Source organism: Ascaphus truei, unplaced genomic scaffold, assembly GCF_040206685.1.
Source record: "Ascaphus truei isolate aAscTru1 unplaced genomic scaffold, aAscTru1.hap1 HAP1_SCAFFOLD_1390, whole genome shotgun sequence".
NCBI classification, from domain to species: Eukaryota; Metazoa; Chordata; class Amphibia; order Anura; family Ascaphidae; genus Ascaphus; species Ascaphus truei.
In genome coordinates this window covers 5,001-26,938 of record NW_027454270.1, presented here as the reverse complement: position 1 = coordinate 26,938, position 21,938 = coordinate 5,001, and the positions used below count along the sequence as shown (strand labels likewise).

General features: G+C 48.9%; 1 protein-coding gene across 1 annotated transcript in view; it reads left to right on the top strand.

Moving 5' to 3' along the window:
* The window catches only part of LOC142475799 (talin-1-like), a 68,968-nt gene that overhangs the window by 44,072 nt on the left and 2,958 nt on the right, over positions 1 to 21,938 (top strand). The window contains exon 5 of the mRNA XM_075581533.1: positions 11,262 to 11,404. Coding sequence (XP_075437648.1) covers positions 11,262 to 11,404 — 143 coding nt within the window. The remainder of the gene's footprint in view (positions 1 to 11,261; positions 11,405 to 21,938) is intronic.

The window sequence follows — 21,938 nt, the reverse complement described above, 5'->3', positions numbered from 1 at the left end:
AGTGAGACTTTGTAGTTCCTTTCTGGAAACTTCCAGGTCTGTACGGCAGCTGTTGGTGTCATGATGTGAGGCATCCAGTGCTCTGCGGAGTGTCTGAACCTCTTTCTGAGATACGTCCACCTCTATACGGACACTGTTGACCTCCTGTTGTGAGGCATTCAGCTCTATGCGAAGAATGTGAACCTCTTGCTGGAAGACTACTCTTCCGTGGGGTAGGGTTCATTACAGGAACGCTGCATCTTGTCCTCCATTTTTAGGCTATCAGGTGTAATTTTCTTCCTGACCTCAGGAGGCGCTATTGCAGCTGTTGCCACTGTATTGGCTAGAACCCCCAATTGTGGTAGTCCTACAGATGGGCATATTTTGCTTGTAGAGGTCGTAGCTCTCACAGGCATCTCTGTAGACTTTTCTTTCTTGGATAATTTTTTTTTCCAATATCAGCAGTGCTGTGCATGCATTTTCTCTTATCAGGTATACAAGATTTTCTGAAGCCAGGGTCACGTTTGGTATGAATGGCTCCCGATAGCATTAACACAGTTCCCTTTTAAATCACTCCAAGCCCTGTAATATTTCCTCCACTTTATTGGGAAAAGGCAGCAGGATACAGAAACTTGTGGATGGTATGTAGTGGTGATTATTAGTTAGAAACCGGTAAAAAGAGATGGCCTCACCAAGGGGGATAAACAGAGAAGGGGTTCTTTACTCACTGTCTCCAGGGTGGAAAGGAAGTGAGGTGCAGTGTGGGTAAAGGAATAGTCTAGGGGCAGACTATGTCTGAACAAACAGGAAGGGGGGCAGACTAGCCCATTCTGGTGAGGATCTCAGAAACTGCAGTTGCAGCTCACTGATTCCATGCTCGGAGGCAAGGAATGCAACATTGTTGCACGTTACACAGGCACAGTATGTGTGTGCAAACTCCATGCAGCTGGGAATGAGATCTGACAGGCAGAAGCTGCAAAGGAGAGAGGGGGGTGAGTCAGAAATGTGGTTCTTGTTCCATAATACAAGATGTGCAGTTGCTAGGTAAAAACGTCTGTTTGCTTTACACCATTTACTTGCTAGGTACAATCTCTCCGCTTCAGCAACAGAATTTGGTTTTCTGCCTGAGTTCAGTAATTTTCAGTCTCATCTTTGGGTATTATGGCATTCACACTTCACACTTTGGTTGTCTGTTTTACTCCCAAGATACATATAGGCAGACTTTTTTACTTGCAGAAAAAAAACATTCTTTGCAGTGGACTATTTCTTTCATTCCCGGCAGGGTGACTCAACACTCAGCAATTGGTTTTGAAAAACCTTTTACACAGTTCAGCAATCCCTTTTTCCCCTATTGGCCAATTTTACACTCAGCATTTGTTTGCTAAAAATTCCCCTGCTTCAGGACAGTCTTGTATCAATTTTCACACTTTTCTGCATGTACTCCATTCACAGCTGGTAGCCCTATGCGGTGTGGCAACCTTTATTTGCAAAATCAATACCACTCGTGGGTCACCATCGGTATTCACTGCTTCAGCGAAACTTTTGAAAACAACAAACACCTATCCCTTTTTAAGGGCTGACTCACTTCTTGAACCCTGACTATGGCTGGAAGGCAAAACCCCTATTTCAATGACCATATTACACTTTGTGATAGGCAAATAAAGTTTTAGCTGTTTCAGCAGTCTCTCTCCTCTTGGGATTGGGGCAAAGAGTCCATCTGTGGTTTTGTAAGTTTCAATGCAGTGTAAGTTTCCCTTTAACTCTGATCTCTGCTGCATGAGGTTCTTTTTTTAAGTTGTTCAGACTGTTTGTAGGCAAAAAGCATAACAAAAAAAATTTCACATAAAAATCTCCGGTCCTTTTTAACTACAAAGACACCTCTCATCCCACTTCGGACACCATATGTAGACGGATGTTCACAGAGGTACACAATTGGAGACTTTTATAAGGTGAAATTATAATAAGGCTTTATTGTGCCTTTTGCTTTTCATCAGGAAATCATCCAAACACAGGGGGGGGGGGGAACAAAGCTTCTATTCACTTGGGAGTATCTCTAGTGAAAATACCATGCAATTAATTCACAACTCCCTAAGTCAAGCATGTCTCGCAGCCCCAAAACATATAGCATGAAATAAGCAGATATAAGCAGTGTCTTAATAATGAAAGTCTTATCTGTTAGCTGCTGTAGAGTACGCTTCTCTGCTCCCCTGGAATCGCACCCTTGCGTGCACAGAAAATATCAACATCCAGGTTTAGAAGTCTTATTTGGTGTCTTGCAATCAGCTATGCTGTGCAGAGTTCAAGACCGGTCAGCTCCAGAGATATGTGTTCTCTTGGTCAGTCTCTCCTGGGAGACTCAAGAACACTGCTCTGTCTCCAAAGTTCAGCTCTCAGTCAGAGCTAAGGAGAGTCCCTTCCTGTCTCACAAGACAGGCTTTTGTAAGCAATCTAATCAGGCAGGTGGTGTTTGTTAATTGACTACCAGCAGTTAACCACCACACTGCTGGATTAGAGGCACTATACTTGAACAGGGATGACTCCCCTGTTACAGTCTCCCTGACACCCGCTGCCACTATACGTCTCCCTGATTCCCGCTGCCACTATACATCTCCCTGATACCCGCTGCCACTATACATCTCCCCGATACCCGCTGCCACTATACATCTCCCCGATACCCGCTGCGCACGCACACGCGCGCGCTCCGTACGCACACGCGCGCGCTCCGTACGCACACGCGCGCGCTCCGTACGCACACGCGCGCGCTCCGTACGCACAAGCGCGCGCTCCGTACGCACAAGCGCGCGCTCCGTACGCACACGCGCGCGCTCCGTACGCACACGCTCCGTACGCACACGCGCGCGCTCCGTACGCACACGCGCGCGCTCCGTACGCACACGCGCGCGCTCCGTACGCACACGCGCGCGCTCCGTACGCACACGCGCGCGCTCCGTACGCACACGCGCGCGCTCCGTACGCACACGCGCGCGCTCCGTACACACACACACACACACGCGCGCGCGCTCCGTACACACACACACGCGCTCCATACGCACACGCACGCGCTCCATACGCACACGCACGCGCTCCGTACACACAAGCACGCGCTCCGTACACACAAGCACGCGCTCCGTACACACTCAAAACATATTCACTCCTGACACCCGCTGCCACTCTACGTCTCCCTTACACCCGCTGCCACTATACGTCTCCCTGACACCCGCCGCCACTATACGTCTCCCTGACACCCGCCACCACTATACGTCTCCCTGACACCCGCTGCCACTATACGTCTCCCTGACACCCGCTGCCACTATACGTCTCCCTGACACCCGCTGCCACTATACGTCTCCCTGACACCCGCTGCCACTATACGTCTCCCTGACACCCGCTGCCACTATACGTCTCCCTGACACCCGCTGCCACTATACGTCTCCCTGACACCCGCTGCCACTATACGTCTCCCTGACACCCGCTGCCACTATACGTCTCCCTGACACCCGCTGCCACTATACGTCTCCCTGACACCCGCTGCCACTATACGTCTCCCTGACACCCGCTGCCACTATACGTCTCCCTGACACCAGCTGCCACTATACGTCTCCCTGACACCCGCTGCCACTATACGTCTCCCTGACACCCGCTGCCACTATACGCCTCCCTGACACCCGCTGCCACTATACGTCTCTGTAGACGGACCTTCACAGAGGTACACAATTGGAGACTTTTATAAGGTGAAATTATAATAAGGCTTTATTGTGCCTTTTCCTTTTCATCAGGAAATCATCCAAACACAGGGGGGGGAACAAAGGTTCTATTCACTTGGGAGTATCTCTAGGCTAAGGCCCCGCTCCCAGATTCAGCGCACCCGCACTGCAGACAGGCGGTGCGCTGACACTACACAGACCGCGATATGCGGTCTGTAGGGAGCAGGAGCGGGAGGTGGGCGGGAGTGGGAGGTTTGACAGGGAGGGGGGGCGTGGCTTGAGCGGAGGGACCCGCTACTCTCCACCCCTCCCTCCACGGACTCGGGCTGGAGCTGCTGAGGGTAAGTAAAACACACACACACACACAGGCACACACACACACACACACACACACAGACAGGCACGCACTCAGACACACACACACACAGACAGGCACTCACCTGCTTTCACTTCACACTCCTCCCCGCTCCCCGAAGCCTCTCCTCCTCCCGAAGCCTCCCCTCCCCATTGGCTCACAGCCACACCATGTGACGCGTCAAAGCTAGGGAACACCATTTTCTTGTGTCCCATAGCGGCTGACGCGCCACAGCGTGTAGTGCTCTGTGCCGCCAGGGGGGACCGGCTCGCGAGGATTCCCCTGCTGGTGGGGAACTCGCGTGTGGCCGCCCGCGCCAACGAGCGCAGCGGGACCGAGGCCCTAGTGAAAATACCATGCAATTAATTCACAACTCCCTAAGTCAAGCATGTCTCGCAGCCCCAAAACATATAGCATGAAATAAGCAGATATAAGCAGTGTCTTAATAATGAAAGTCTTATCTGTTAGCTGCTGTAGAGTAAGCTTCTCTGCTCTCCTGGAACCGCACTGAGCGTGCACAGAAAATATCAGCATCCAGGTTTAGAAGTCTTATTTGGTGTCTTGCAATCAGCTATGCTGTGCAGAGCTCAAGACCGGTCAGGTCCAGAGATATGTGTTCTCTTGGTCAGTCTCTCCTGGGAGACTCAAGAACACTGCTCTGTCTCCAAAGTTCAGCTCTCAGTCAGAGCTAAGGAGAGTCCCTTCCTGTCTCACAAGACAGGCTTTTGTAAGCAATCTAATCAGGCAGGTGGTGTTTGTTAATTGACTACCAGCAGTTAACCACCACACTGCTGGATTAGAGGCACATTACTTGAACAGGGATAACTCCCGTTACATACCTCCCCTGTTTGTGGGAAGCTCGGGCTTGCCACGGCCAAAGCCCATCCTTCCACTCTCATTCTAGATATCTCTGTGACTTGAATGAGAGTGGATGGAGGAAGAGAACCCTCAGTCCTGCTGGGATTGGAGCCCTTTCTCCAGTTTATTCGTGTCTCCTGCTGAAGGTGTTTGAGATCAGCACCCCTCAGTCGCTCGAGGAGGACTTTTTCTAAGTAAAGTATTTTTACCGAGTGCGCGGTCATGAGATTTCTGTTGCGTCGGGCACTCCTCTTTTTGTAGACAAACTGTATGGCAACAGTTGTAGAGCAGTTAGGACTAGCCCTTAGAGTTTTCTGCTTTTTAAGCGGTCTTTCTGCACCTCCTCCACACAACGGAGTTGCCAGTTCAGCTTCTTTGGGACTGAGTTGCACCTCCACTGCCCTTTCCAGAGAACGTCCTATCTTTTCAGCTTCCTCAGCTAAGGATTCTTCTGGCTTTGATTCTGCACTCCTACCTCTGTTTGTTGCCTGTTGGGCCGCTGTTGGTTTGGCTAGTGCTTTCTTAGGTGGCTCAAACTTCATAATCTTGTTTTGATGGTGCATGGAGTCCCCAACTCTCACTGTACCCTTGTCCTCACAGGCATTAGTTACTGTGGGATACTGGTGCTTGGGCAGAGCCAATACTTGTCCTTGTAGGACTGTAATCTCATCCGCAAGAGATCCCTTCTTTTTGAGTGCGTCTTGCAAGTCTCTTCTCAGGGAATTTATCTGCGCACTTTGCTTTCTCTGAGTCTGTATCAGTGTCTCCTTCATATTCTGGAGCGCTGTAATTTTTGTCGTCAAGGTTGCCGCTGCGTCTGTTTTCTCCTTGGTGTACTGACTGTAGAGGGAGAAAGGGGGTGGCCCGGGATTAAAGGGGTTACACCCCATTTGGCCATCCCCTGACCTCACCCGGGAGTCAAAGGGTTAACTGGGCTAAGACCCAGAACAGTGATTTAACCCCTGTAATGACATGTACATGTGTATTCCCCTGTTCCCCTGTTCCATTGTGATGTCTGGTTAATCAGTGTCTGCATCACACACACTAGAATCCATCCGGGAGCACAAGGGTTAATAGTCCTTTAATGATTATAGCTCTTTGTGAAATACGTTTATGTTTTATGTTTAATACTGTGTCCAAGGGAATGGGCAAATACTCAGAGGAAATTCCTTTGTCCACCAGGTTAGCAGATGGCCCCAAGAGGCGCCAAATATCTAGGATTTAAGTGTTGTTCCAAGGGTCTTGTCACCCTCCCTGATGATTTAAGGGCGGAGGAGGCTCAAACCAGAGCAGTCTCCAAGTGTCCCAGTTATCACCTTTCAACAAAGGTTATCTTGCTAGAGGTCCAGATGGGTAGACTGGCTGGCATTCCATTTGCCTATGGGGGGTTACAGAAATGAGACCCCAGAGTTCTACTGCGCATGTGCCAGCTAGCAGGGGGGCCTGTCCTAAAATGTGTTCCCCCATCAAAGATTGGCTGGAGATAATGGGAAACCAATCACAGGTACTTAAGGTTAGGGATAGAGGGACAAAAGGTTTATAAACTGCTGTTCCCCACATATCCTGGGTTGTTCGTTGTGAGGCTGCAATTTATCATCTGATGATTACCTGATTGCTGAAGAGAAATGCTACATCAAACTTCTCATTCCCCAACCCCTAAGTAAGTGTACTTCTGGTCTGTTACTGTATTATCCGTGTGTTCACCTATCCTAAGGAATAAAATCACTTTATTATATCCAAGACTCGTTTCAGTTCAGACCCAGTGATAAATATATATCATCTGTTATATATATTTATGTGACCTTATACAGCCTGCCATAATCTCACACTGACTCAAGGGAATGGAACAGTCTCTCTGTCTCTCCAGCTCTTGCTCCAGTTTCTGAGCCTTCTCACGCTCCCTCTCATACAGAGTCACCTGGTATCGAAGCTCCGCCTCCAATGATGCTCTGAAGACATGCAGCGTGGCCTTTAGCTCCTCATACTGCTCTGTGGGGACGTACTGGGTATTCAGACGTTCCTGCAGCGCTTGTACCTCTTTAGCAGCCTGCAGCTTTTCTTCCTGCAGCGTTTGCTGCTTCTCCTCAGCATACTGGAGGTGTGTACGCAGACCTTGTAGTTGGTTCTGCAGTCGGTGCTCTGCGTCCCTTGAAATGTCCAGCTCCTCAGTGAGACTTTGTAGTTCCTTTCTGGAAACTTCCAGGTCTGTACGGCAGCTGTTGGTGTCATGATGTGAGGCATCCAGTGCTCTGCGGAGTGTCTGAACCTCTTTCTGAGATACGTCCACCTCTATACGGACACTGTTGACCTCCTGTTGTGAGGCATTCAGCTCTATGCGAAGAATGTGAACCTCTTGCTGGAAGACTACTCTTCCGTGGGGTAGGGTTCATTACAGGAACGCTGCATCTTGTCCTCCATTTTTAGGCTATCAGGTGTAATTTTCTTCCTGACCTCAGGAGGCGCTATTGCAGCTGTTGCCACTGTATTGGCTAGAACCCCCAATTGTGGTAGTCCTACAGATGGGCATATTTTGCTTGTAGAGGTCGTAGCTCTCACAGGCATCTCTGTAGACTTTTCTTTCTTGGATAATTTTTTTTTCCAATATCAGCAGTGCTGTGCATGCATTTTCTCTTATCAGGTATACAAGATTTTCTGAAGCCAGGGTCACGTTTGGTATGAATGGCTCCCGATAGCATTAACACAGTTCCCTTTTAAATCACTCCAAGCCCTGTAATATTTCCTCCACTTTATTGGGAAAAGGCAGCAGGATACAGAAACTTGTGGATGGTATGTAGTGGTGATTATTAGTTAGAAACCGGTAAAAAGAGATGGCCTCACCAAGGGGGATAAACAGAGAAGGGGTTCTTTACTCACTGTCTCCAGGGTGGAAAGGAAGTGAGGTGCAGTGTGGGTAAAGGAATAGTCTAGGGGCAGACTATGTCTGAACAAACAGGAAGGGGGGCAGACTAGCCCATTCTGGTGAGGATCTCAGAAACTGCAGTTGCAGCTCACTGATTCCATGCTCGGAGGCAAGGAATGCAACATTGTTGCACGTTACACAGGCACAGTATGTGTGTGCAAACTCCATGCAGCTGGGAATGAGATCTGACAGGCAGAAGCTGCAAAGGAGAGAGGGGGGTGAGTCAGAAATGTGGTTCTTGTTCCATAATACAAGATGTGCAGTTGCTAGGTAAAAACGTCTGTTTGCTTTACACCATTTACTTGCTAGGTACAATCTCTCCGCTTCAGCAACAGAATTTGGTTTTCTGCCTGAGTTCAGTAATTTTCAGTCTCATCTTTGGGTATTATGGCATTCACACTTCACACTTTGGTTGTCTGTTTTACTCCCAAGATACATATAGGCAGACTTTTTTACTTGCAGAAAAAAAACATTCTTTGCAGTGGACTATTTCTTTCATTCCCGGCAGGGTGACTCAACACTCAGCAATTGGTTTTGAAAAACCTTTTACACAGTTCAGCAATCCCTTTTTCCCCTATTGGCCAATTTTACACTCAGCATTTGTTTGCTAAAAATTCCCCTGCTTCAGGACAGTCTTGTATCAATTTTCACACTTTTCTGCATGTACTCCATTCACAGCTGGTAGCCCTATGCGGTGTGGCAACCTTTATTTGCAAAATCAATACCACTCGTGGGTCACCATCGGTATTCACTGCTTCAGCGAAACTTTTGAAAACAACAAACACCTATCCCTTTTTAAGGGCTGACTCACTTCTTGAACCCTGACTATGGCTGGAAGGCAAAACCCCTATTTCAATGACCATATTACACTTTGTGATAGGCAAATAAAGTTTTAGCTGTTTCAGCAGTCTCTCTCCTCTTGGGATTGGGGCAAAGAGTCCATCTGTGGTTTTGTAAGTTTCAATGCAGTGTAAGTTTCCCTTTAACTCTGATCTCTGCTGCATGAGGTTCTTTTTTTAAGTTGTTCAGACTGTTTGTAGGCAAAAAGCATAACAAAAAAAATTTCACATAAAAATCTCCGGTCCTTTTTAACTACAAAGACACCTCTCATCCCACTTCGGACACCATATGTAGACGGATGTTCACAGAGGTACACAATTGGAGACTTTTATAAGGTGAAATTATAATAAGGCTTTATTGTGCCTTTTGCTTTTCATCAGGAAATCATCCAAACACAGGGGGGGGGGGGAACAAAGCTTCTATTCACTTGGGAGTATCTCTAGTGAAAATACCATGCAATTAATTCACAACTCCCTAAGTCAAGCATGTCTCGCAGCCCCAAAACATATAGCATGAAATAAGCAGATATAAGCAGTGTCTTAATAATGAAAGTCTTATCTGTTAGCTGCTGTAGAGTACGCTTCTCTGCTCCCCTGGAATCGCACCCTTGCGTGCACAGAAAATATCAACATCCAGGTTTAGAAGTCTTATTTGGTGTCTTGCAATCAGCTATGCTGTGCAGAGTTCAAGACCGGTCAGCTCCAGAGATATGTGTTCTCTTGGTCAGTCTCTCCTGGGAGACTCAAGAACACTGCTCTGTCTCCAAAGTTCAGCTCTCAGTCAGAGCTAAGGAGAGTCCCTTCCTGTCTCACAAGACAGGCTTTTGTAAGCAATCTAATCAGGCAGGTGGTGTTTGTTAATTGACTACCAGCAGTTAACCACCACACTGCTGGATTAGAGGCACTATACTTGAACAGGGATGACTCCCCTGTTACAGTCTCCCTGACACCCGCTGCCACTATACGTCTCCCTGATTCCCGCTGCCACTATACATCTCCCTGATACCCGCTGCCACTATACATCTCCCCGATACCCGCTGCCACTATACATCTCCCCGATACCCGCTGCCACTATACATCTCCCTGATACCCGCTGCCACTATACGTCTCCCTGACACCCGCTGCCACTATACATCTCCCTGATACCCGCTGCCACTATACATCTCCCTGACACCCGCTGCCGCTATACATCTTCCCGCCCGCCCTCTCCCTCCCGCCCGCCCTCTCCCTCTCGCCCTCTCGCTCTCGCCCTCTCCCTACCGCCCGCCCTCTCCCTACCGCCCGCCCTCCCTCCCTCTACCGCCCGCCCTCCCTCTACCGCCCGCCCTATCCCGCCCGCCCTCTCCCGCCCCCCCCTCTCCCACCCCCCCTCTCCCACCCCCCCTCTCTCTCTCTCGCCCCCCTCTCTCTCTCTCTCGCCCCCCTCTCTCTCTCTGGCGCCCCCCCTCTCTCTCTCTCTCGCCCCCCCTCTCTCTCTCTCGCCCCCCCTCTCTATCTCGCGCCCCACCCTCTATCTCGCGCCCCCTCTCGCGCTCTCTCTCGCCCCCCTCTCTCTCTCTCGCCCCCCTCTTTCTCTCTCGCCCCCTTCTCTCTCTCTCTCGCCCTCCTCTCTCTCGCCCCCCCATCTCTCGCCCCCCCATCTCTCGCCCCCCCTCTCTCTCGCCCCCCCTCTCTCTCGCCCCCCCTTCTCTTTCGCCCCCCCTCCCTCTCGCCCCCTCTCTCTCGCCCCCCCCTCTCTCTTGCCCCCCCCTCTCTCTCGCCCCCCCCCTCTCTCGCCCCCCCCTCTCTCGCCCCCCCCCCTCTCTCGCCCCCCCCCCTCTCTCGCCCCCCCCCTCTCTCGCCCCCCCTCTCTCTCGCCCCCCCCTCTCTCTCTCGCCCCCCCCTCTCTCGCCCCTCCCTCTCTCTCTCGCCCCTCCCTCTCTCTCTCGCCCCCCCTCTCTCTCTCGCCCCCCCCTTCTCTCTCGCCCCCCTTCTCTCTCGCCCCCCCTTCTCTCTCGCCCCCCCTTCTCTCTCGCCCCCCCCTTCTCTCTCGCCCCCCCTTCTCTCTCGCCCCCCCCTCTCTCTCGCCCCCCCCTCTCTCTCGCCCCCCCCTCTCTCTCGCCCCCCCCTCTCTCTCGCCCCCCCCTCTCTCTCGCCCCCCCCTCTCTCTCGCCCCCCCCTCTCTCTCGCCCCCCTCTCTCTCGCCGCCCCCCCTCTCTCTCGCCGCCCCCCCCTCTCTCTCGCCGCCCCCCCTCTCTCTCGCCGCCCCCCCTCTCTCTCGCCCCCCTTTCTCTCTCGCCCCCCCCTCTCTCTCGCCGCCCCCCCTCTCTCTCGCAGCCCCCCCTCTCTCTCGCCCCCCCCTCTCTCTCGCCGCCCCCCCTCTCTCTCGCCCCCCCTTTCTCTCTCGCCCCCCCTCTCTCTCGCCGCCCCCCCTCTTTCTTGCCCCCCCCTCTCTCTCGCCCCTCCCTCTCTCTCTCGCCCCCCCTCTCTCTCTCGCCCCCCCTCTCTCTCTCGCCCCCCCTCTCTCTCTCGCCCCCCCTCTCTCTCGCCCCCCCTCTCTCTCGCCCCCCCTCTCTCTCGCCCCCCCTCTCTCTCGCCCCCTCTCACGCCCCCCCTCTCCCCCTCAGTGAACTGGCTGGACCCAGGGCGCACTCTGCGGGAGCAGGGAGTGGATGAGAACGAGACTCTTCTACTGAGACGGAAATTCTTCTACTCCGACCAGAACGTGGATTCCCGGGATCCCGTGCAGCTCAATCTGCTCTATGTGCAGGTAACTGCCTCTGTATACAGCTGTGTGCAAGTCATTCATCCTTACACCTCTCCGCCTCTATACAGCTGTGTGCAAGTCATTCATCCTTACCTCTCCGCCTCTGTATACAGCTGTGTGCAAGTCATTCATCCTTACATCTCTGCCTCTGTATACAGCTGTGTGCAAGTCATTCATCCTTACCTCTCCGCCTCTGTATACAGCTGTGTGCAAGTCATTCATCCTTACATCTCTGCCTCTGTATACAGCTGTGTGCAAGTCATTCATCCTTACATCTCTGCCTCTGCATACAGCTGTGTGCAAGTCATTCATCCTTACATCTCCACCTCTGTATACAGCTGTGTGCAAGTCATTCATCCTTACATCTCCACCTCTGTATACAGCTGTGTGCAAGTCATTCATCCTTACATCTCTGCCTCTGTATACAGCTGTGTGCAAGTCATTCATCCTTACATCTCTGCCTCTGTATACAGCTGTGTGCAAGTCATTCATCCTTACATCTCTGCCTCTGTATACAGCTGTGTGCAAGTCATTCATCCTTACATCTCCGCCTCTGTATACAGCTGTGTGCAAGTCATTCATCCTTACATCTCTGCCTCTGTATACAGCTGTGTGCAAGTCATTCATCCTTACATCTCTGCCTCTGTATACAGCTGTGTGCAAGTCATTCATCCTTACATCTCCGCCTCTGTATACAGCTGTGTGCAAGTCATTCATCCTTACATCTCTGCCTCTGTATACAGCTGTGTGCAAGTCATTCATCCTTACATCTCTGCCTCTGTATACAGCTGTGTGCAAGTCATTCATCCTTACATCTCTGCCTCTGTATACAGCTGTGTGCAAGTCATTCATCCTTACATCTCTGCCTCTGTATACAGCTGTGTGCAAGTCATTCATCCTTACATCTCTGCCTCTGTATACAGCTGTGTGCAAGTCATTCATCCTTACATCTCTGCCTCTGTATACAGCTGTGTGCAAGTCATTCATCCTTACATCTCTGCCTCTGTATACAGCTGTGTGCAAGTCATTCATCCTTACATCTCTGCCTCTGTATACAGCTGTGTGCAAGTCATTCATCCTTACATCTCTGCCTCTGTATACAGCTGTGTGCAAGTCATTCATCCTTACATCTCTGCCTCTGTATACAGCTGTGTGCAAGTCATTCATCCTTACATCTCTGCCTCTGTATTGTCACGCTGCGCTCACCACAAACAGGACGGAAGACCGCGGGGCTGAGGTGGGGATAGAAAGGCACCGACCCACAACCACGCAGTCCTGTCCGGAATGCGTAGTCCAAGTCGTACCGCGTCGTAGGGTTGGAGAGGTCAGGGTAGTCAGGGTACTTGCCGTGTTCCAGGGTTGGAGAGTCCGGGTAGGTAGAGTTTCGTAGCCAAGGTCCTGGGTAATAGAAGGTAGAGTAGTCGAGTAACGAAGCCGGGGTCAAAGTGCTGGAGAGTGTAGAAATCCAAGTAACAGGCAGGGTCAAACAGGACAGACAACAGTTCAAGACAAGACTCGACAGCAGCGGTGAGCACAATGCATAAACAGGAGTTTATGCTCAGCAAGGAATGCCAGACAGGAGCAGGTATATATGCAGGGAGGATCCAATTACCTTGCAAGGGTGTGGTCCGGTCCTCCAATGGTGTCCGAGCAGCAGTAATTAGAAACAGCCTGCAGGTCATGCTTTCCTGGTGATTGCCTTGGTTGCCGAGCAACCCGCGCGCGTGCGCGATGCGCGTCGCGGAGCGCTGACGTCACGCGGGTGTGCGGCCGAGTTCCCTCCCAGTGGGAGGTGTTGGCAGCTTCTCACTGAGCGTGCGTGTACTGCCCTAGCCGTGCGTGTGCGCATAGGAACGCCGTGTGACGCGTCAGCGAGGCGGTCCGTGACTGGAGTAGCTGCGGATGTGACATGTATACAGCTGTGTGCAAGTCATTCATCCTTACATCTCTGCCCCTGTATACAGCTGTGTGCAAGTCATTCATCCTTACATCTCTGCCCCTGTATACAGCTGTGTGCAAGTCATTCATCCTTACATCTCTGCCTCTGTATACAGCTGTGTGCAAGTCATTCATCCTTACATCTCTGCCTCTGTATACAGCTGTGTGCAAGTCATTCATCCTTACATCTCTGCCCCTGTATACAGCTGTGTGCAAGTCATTCATCCTTACATCTCTGCCCCTGTATACAGCTGTGTGCAAGTCATTCATCCTTACATCTCTGCCCCTGTATACAGCTGTGTGCAAGTCATTCATCCTTACATCTCCGCCTCTGTATACAGCTGTGTGCAAGTCATTCATCCTTACATCTCTGCCTCTGTATACAGCTGTGTGCAAGTCATTCATCCTTACATCTCTGCCTCTGTATACAGCTGTGTGCAAGTCATTCATCCTTACATCTCTGCCTCTGTATACAGCTGTGTGCAAGTCATTCATCCTTACATCTCTGCCCCTGTATACAGCTGTGTGCAAGTCATTCATCCTTACATCTCTGCCCCTGTATACAGCTGTGTGCAAGTCATTCATCCTTACATCTCCGCCTCTGTATACAGCTGTGTGCAAGTCATTCATCCTTACATCTCTGCCTCTGTATACAGCTGTGTGCAAGTCATTCATCCTTACATCTCTGCCTCTGTATACAGCTGTGTGCAAGTCATTCATCCTTACATCTCCGCCTCTGTATACAGCTGTGTGCAAGTCATTCATCCTTACATCTCTGCCTCTGTATACAGCTGTGTGCAAGTCATTCATCCTTACATCTCTGCCTCTGTATACAGCTGTGTGCAAGTCATTCATCCTTACATCTCCGCCTCTGTATACAGCTGTGTGCAAGTCATTCATCCTTACATCTCTGCCTCTGTATACAGCTGTGTGCAAGTCATTCATCCTTACATCTCTGCCTCTGTATACAGCTGTGTGCAAGTCATTCATCCTTACCTCTCTGCCTCTGTATACAGCTGTGTGCAAGTCATTCATCCTTACATCTCTGCCTCTGTATACAGCTGTGTGCAAGTCATTCATCCTTACATCTCTGCCTCTGTATACAGCTGTGTGCAAGTCATTCATCCTTACATCTCTGCCTCTGTATACAGCTGTGTGCAAGTCATTCATCCTTACATCTCCGCCTCTGTATACAGCTGTGTGCAAGTCATTCATCCTTACATCTCCGCCTCTGTATACAGCTGTGTGCAAGTCATTCATCCTTACATCTCTGCCTCTGTATACAGCTGTGTGCAAGTCATTCATCCTTACATCTCTGCCTCTGTATACAGCTGTGTGCAAGTCATTCATCCTTACATCTCCGCCTCTGTATACAGCTGTGTGCAAGTCATTCATCCTTACATCTCCGCCTCTGTATACAGCTGTGTGCAAGTCATTCATCCTTACATCTCTGCCTCTGTATACAGCTGTGTGCAAGTCATTCATCCTTACATCTCTGCCTCTGTATACAGCTGTGTGCAAGTCATTCATCCTTACATCTCTGCCTCTGTATACAGCTGTGTGCAAGTCATTCATCCTTACATCTCTGCCTCTGTATACAGCTGTGTGCAAGTCATTCATCCTTACATCTCCGCCTCTGTATACAGCTGTGTGCAAGTCATTCATCCTTACATCTCTGCCTCTGTATACAGCTGTGTGCAAGTCATTCATCCTTACATCTCTGCCTCTGTATACAGCTGTGTGCAAGTCATTCATCCTTACATCTCTGCCTCTGTATACAGCTGTGTGCAAGTCATTCATCCTTACATCTCTGCCTCTGTATACAGCTGTGTGCAAGTCATTCATCCTTACATCTCTGCCTCTGTATACAGCTGTGTGCAAGTCATTCATCCTTACATCTCTCCGCCTCTGTATACAGCTGTGTGCAAGTCATTCATCCTTACATCTCTGCCTCTGTATACAGCTGTGTGCAAGTCATTCATCCTTACATCTCCGCCTCTGTATACAGCTGTGTGCAAGTCATTCATCCTTACATCTCTGCCTCTGTATACAGCTGTGTGCAAGTCATTCATCCTTACATCTCTGCCTCTGTATACAGCTGTGTGCAAGTCATTCATCCTTACATCTCTGCCTCTGTATACAGCTGTGTGCAAGTCATTCATCCTTACATCTCTGCCTCTGTATACAGCTGTGTGCAAGTCATTCATCCTTACATCTCTGCCTCTGTATACAGCTGTGTGCAAGTCATTCATCCTTACATCTCCGCCTCTGTATACAGCTGTGTGCAAGTCATTCATCCTTACATCTCTGCCTCTGTATACAGCTGTGTGCAAGTCATTCATCCTTACATCTCTGCCTCTGTATACAGCTGTGTGCAAGTCATTCATCCTTACATCTCCGCCTCTGTATACAGCTGTGTGCAAGTCATTCATCCTTACATCTCCGCCTCTGTATACAGCTGTGTGCAAGTCATTCATCCTTACATCTCTGCCTCTGTATACAGCTGTGTGCAAGTCATTCATCCTTACATCTCTGCCTCTGTATACAGCTGTGTGCAAGTCATTCATCCTTACATCTCTGCCTCTGTATACAGCTGTGTGCAAGTCATTCATCCTTACATCTCTGCCTCTGTATACAGCTGTGTGCAAGTCATTCATCCTTACATCTCTGCCCCTGTATACAGCTGTGTGCAAGTCATTCATCCTTACATCTCTGCCTCTGTATACAGCTGTGTGCAAGTCATTCATCCTTACATCTCCGCCTCTGTATACAGCTGTGTGCAAGTCATTCATCCTTACATCTCTGCCTCTGTATACAGCTGTGTGCAAGTCATTCATCCTTACATCTCTGCCTCTGTATACAGCTGTGTGCAAGTCATTCATCCTTACATCTCCGCCTCTGTATACAGCTGTGTGCAAGTCATTCATCCTTACATCTCTGCCTCTGTATACAGCTGTGTGCAAGTCATTCATCCTTACATCTCTGCCTCTGTATACAGCTGTGTGCAAGTCATTCATCCTTACATCTCCGCCTCTGTATACAGCTGTGTGCAAGTCATTCATCCTTACATCTCCGCCTCTGTATACAGCTGTGTGCAAGTCATTCATCCTTACATCTCTGCCTCTGTATACAGCTGTGTGCAAGTCATTCATCCTTACATCTCTGCCTCTGTATACAGCTGTGTGCAAGTCATTCATCCTTACATCTCTGCCTCTGTATACAGCTGTGTGCAAGTCATTCATCCTTACATCTCTGCCTCTGTATACAGCTGTGTGCAAGTCATTCATCCTTACATCTCTGCCTCTGTATACAGCTGTGTGCAAGTCATTCATCCTTACATCTCTGCCTCTGTATACAGCTGTGTGCAAGTCATTCATCCTTACATCTCTGCCTCTGTATACAGCTGTGTGCAAGTCATTCATCCTTACATCTCTGCCTCTGTATACAGCTGTGTGCAAGTCATTCATCCTTACATCTCTGCCTCTGTATACAGCTGTGTGCAAGTCATTCATCCTTACATCTCTGCCTCTGTATACAGCTGTGTGCAAGTCATTCATCCTTACATCTCTGCCTCTGTATACAGCTGTGTGCAAGTCATTCATCCTTACATCTCTGCCTCTGTATACAGCTGTGTGCAAGTCATTCATCCTTACATCTCTGCCTCTGTATACAGCTGTGTGCAAGTCATTCATCCTTACATCTCTGCCTCTGTATACAGCTGTGTGCAAGTCATTCATCCTTACATCTCCGCCTCTGTATACAGCTGTGTGCAAGTCATTCATCCTTACATCTCTGCCTCTGTATACAGCTGTGTGCAAGTCATTCATCCTTACATCTCTGCCTCTGTATACAGCTGTGTGCAAGTCATTCATCCTTACATCTCTGCCTCTGTATACAGCTGTGTGCAAGTCATTCATCCTTACATCTCTGCCTCTGTATACAGCTGTGTGCAAGTCATTCATCCTTACATCTCTGCCTCTGTATACAGCTGTGTGCAAGTCATTCATCCTTACATCTCTGCCCCTGTATACAGCTGTGTGCAAGTCATTCATCCTTACATCTCTGCCTCTGTATACAGCTGTGTGCAAGTCATTCATCCTTACATCTCTGCCTCTGTATACAGCTGTGTGCAAGTCATTCATCCTTACATCTCTGCCCCTGTATACAGCTGTGTGCAAGTCATTCATCCTTACATCTCTGCCCTGTATACAGCTGTGTGCAAGTCATTCATCCTTACATCTCTGCCTCTGTATACAGCTGTGTGCAAGTCATTCATCCTTACATCTCTGCCTCTGTATACAGCTGTGTGCAAGTCATTCATCCTTACATCTCTGCCTCTGTATACAGCTGTGTGCAAGTCATTCATCCTTACATCTCTGCCTCTGTATACAGCTGTGTGCAAGTCATTCATCCTTACATCTCCGCCTCTGTATACAGCTGTGTGCAAGTCATTCATCCTTACATCTCCGCCTCTGTATACAGCTGTGTGCAAGTCATTCATCCTTACATCCCTGCCTCTGTATACAGCTGTGTGCAAGTCATTCATCCTTACATCTCTGCCTCTGTATACAGCTGTGTGCAAGTCATTCATCCTTACATCTCTGCCTCTGTATACAGCTGTGTGCAAGTCATTCATCCTTACATCTCTGCCTCTGTATACAGCTGTGTGCAAGTCATTCATCCTTACATCTCCGCCTCTGTATACAGCTGTGTGCAAGTCATTCATCCTTACATCTCTGCCTCTGTATACAGCTGTGTGCAAGTCATTCATCCTTACATCTCTGCCTCTGTATACAGCTGTGTGCAAGTCATTCATCCTTACATCTCTGCCTCTGTATACAGCTGTGTGCAAGTCATTCATCCTTACATCTCTGCCTCTGTATACAGCTGTGTGCAAGTCATTCATCCTTACATCTCTGCCTCTGTATACAGCTGTGTGCAAGTCATTCATCCTTACATCTCTGCCTCTGTATACAGCTGTGTGCAAGTCATTCATCCTTACATCTCTGCCTCTGTATACAGCTGTGTGCAAGTCATTCATCCTTACATCTCTGCCTCTGTATACAGCTGTGTGCAAGTCATTCATCCTTACATCTCTGCCTCTGTATACAGCTGTGTGCAAGTCATTCATCCTTACATCTCTGCCTCTGTATACAGCTGTGTGCAAGTCATTCATCCTTACATCTCCGCCTCTGTATACAGCTGTGTGCAAGTCATTCATCCTTACATCTCTGCCTCTGTATACAGCTGTGTGCAAGTCATTCATCCTTACATCTCTGCCTCTGTATACAGCTGTGTGCAAGTCATTCATCCTTACATCTCTGCCTCTGTATACAGCTGTGTGCAAGTCATTCATCCTTACATCTCTGCCTCTGTATACAGCTGTGTGCAAGTCATTCATCCTTACATCTCCGCCTCTGTATACAGCTGTGTGCAAGTCATTCATCCTTACATCTCTGCCTCTGTATACAGCTGTGTGCAAGTCATTCATCCTTACATCTCTGCCTCTGTATACAGCTGTGTGCAAGTCATTCATCCTTACATCTCTGCCTCTGTATACAGCTGTGTGCAAGTCATTCATCCTTACATCTCTGCCTCTGTATACAGCTGTGTGCAAGTCATTCATCCTTACATCTCTCCGCCTCTGTATACAGCTGTGTGCAAGTCATTCATCCTTACATCTCTGCCTCTGTATACAGCTGTGTGCAAGTCATTCATCCTTACATCTCTGCCTCTGTATACAGCTGTGTGCAAGTCATTCATCCTTACATCTGTGCCTCTGTATACAGCTGTGTGCAAGTCATTCATCCTTACATCCCTGCCTCTGTATACAGCTGTGTGCAAGTCATTCATCCTTACATCTCTGCCTCTGTATACAGCTGTGTGCAAGTCATTCATCCTTACATCTCTGCCTCTGTATACAGCTGTGTGCAAGTCATTCATCCTTACATCCCTGCCTCTGTATACAGCTGTGTGCAAGTCATTCATCCTTACATCTCTGCCTCTGTATACAGCTGTGTGCAAGTCATTCATCCTTACATCCCTGCCTCTGTATACAGCTGTGTGCAAGTCATTCATCCTTACATCTCTGCCTCTGTATACAGCTGTGTGCAAGTCATTCATCCTTACATCTCTGCCTCTGTATACAGCTGTGTGCAAGTCATTCATCCTTACATCTCTGCCTCTGTATACAGCTGTGTGCAAGTCATTCATCCTTACATCTCTGCCCCTGTATACAGCTGTGTGCAAGTCATTCATCCTTACATCTCTGCCCCTGTATACAGCTGTGTGCAAGTCATTCATCCTTACATCTCTGCCTCTGTATACAGCTGTGTGCAAGTCATTCATCCTTACATCTCTGCCTCTGTATACAGCTGTGTGCAAGTCATTCATCCTTACATCTCTGCCTCTGTATACAGCTGTGTGCAAGTCATTCATCCTTACATCTCCGCCTCTGTATACAGCTGTGTGCAAGTCATTCATCCTTACATCTCTGCCTCTGTATACAGCTGTGTGCAAGTCATTCATCCTTACATCTCCGCCTCTGTATACAGCTGTGTGCAAGTCATTCATCCTTACATCTCTGCCTCTGTATACAGCTGTGTGCAAGTCATTCATCCTTACATCTCTGCCTCTGTATACAGCTGTGTGCAAGTCATTCATCCTTACATCTCTGCCTCTGTATACAGCTGTGTGCAAGTCATTCATCCTTACATCTCCGCCTCTGTATACAGCTGTGTGCAAGTCATTCATCCTTACATCTCTGCCTCTGTATACAGCTGTGTGCAAGTCATTCATCCTTACATCTCCGCCTCTGTATACAGCTGTGTGCAAGTCATTCATCCTTACATCTCTGCCTCTGTATACAGCTGTGTGCAAGTCATTCATCCTTACATCTCTGCCTCTGTATACAGCTGTGTGCAAGTCATTCATCCTTACATCTCTGCCTCTGTATACAGCTGTGTGCAAGTCATTCATCCTTACATCTCTGCCTCTGTATACAGCTGTGTGCAAGTCATTCATCCTTACATCTCTGCCCCTGTATACAGCTGTGTGCAAGTCATTCATCCTTACATCTCTGCCTCTGTATACAGCTGTGTGCAAGTCATTCATCCTTACATCTCTGTCTCTGTATACAGCTGTGTGCAAGTCATTCATCCTTACATCTCTGCCTCTGTATACAGCTGTGTGCAAGTCATTCATCCTTACATCTCTGCCTCTGTATACAGCTGTGTGCAAGTCATTCATCCTTACATCTCTGCCTCTGTATACAGCTGTGTGCAAGTCATTCATCCTTACATCTCTGCCTCTGTATACAGCTGTGTGCAAGTCATTCATCCTTACATCTCTGCCTCTGTATACAGCTGTGTGCAAGTCATTCATCCTTACATCTCTGCCTCTGTATACAGCTGTGTGCAAGTCATTCATCCTTACATCTCTGCCTCTGTATACAGCTGTGTGCAAGTCATTCATCCTTACATCTCCGCCTCTGTATACAGCTGTGTGCAAGTCATTCATCCTTACATCTCTGCCTCTGTATACAGCTGTGTGCAAGTCATTCATCCTTACATCTCCGCCTCTGTATACAGCTGTGTGCAAGTCATTCATCCTTACATCTCTGCCTCTGTATACAGCTGTGTGCAAGTCATTCATCCTTACATCTCTGCCCCTGTATACAGCTGTGTGCAAGTCATTCATCCTTACATCTCTGCCTCTGTATACAGCTGTGTGCAAGTCATTCATCCTTACATCTCCGCCTCTGTATACAGCTGTGTGCAAGTCATTCATCCTTACATCTCTGCCTCTGTATACAGCTGTGTGCAAGTCATTCATCCTTACATCTCTGCCTCTGTATACAGCTGTGTGCAAGTCATTCATCCTTACATCTCTGCCTCTGTATACAGCTGTGTGCAAGTCATTCATCCTTACATCTCTGCCTCTGTATACAGCTGTGTGCAAGTCATTCATCCTTACATCTCTCCGCCTCTGTATACAGCTGTGTGCAAGTCATTCATCCTTACATCTCTGCCTCTGTATACAGCTGTGTGCAAGTCATTCATCCTTACATCTCTGCCTCTGTATACAGCTGTGTGCAAGTCATTCATCCTTACATCTCTGCCTCTGTATACAGCTGTGTGCAAGTCATTCATCCTTACATCTCTGCCTCTGTATACAGCTGTGTGCAAGTCATTCATCCTTACATCTCTGCCTCTGTATACAGCTGTGTGCAAGTCATTCATCCTTACATCTCCGCCTCTGTATACAGCTGTGTGCAAGTCATTCATCCTTACATCTCCGCCTCTGTATACAGCTGTGTGCAAGTCATTCATCCTTACATCTCCGCCTCTGTATACAGCTGTGTGCAAGTCATTCATCCTTACATCTCTGCCTCTGTATACAGCTGTGTGCAAGTCATTCATCCTTACATCTCTGCCTCTGTATACAGCTGTGTGCAAGTCATTCATCCTTACATCTCTGCCTCTGTATACAGCTGTGTGCAAGTCATTCATCCTTACATCTCTGCCTCTGTATACAGCTGTGTGCAAGTCATTCATCCTTACATCTCTGCCTCTGTATACAGCTGTGTGCAAGTCATTCA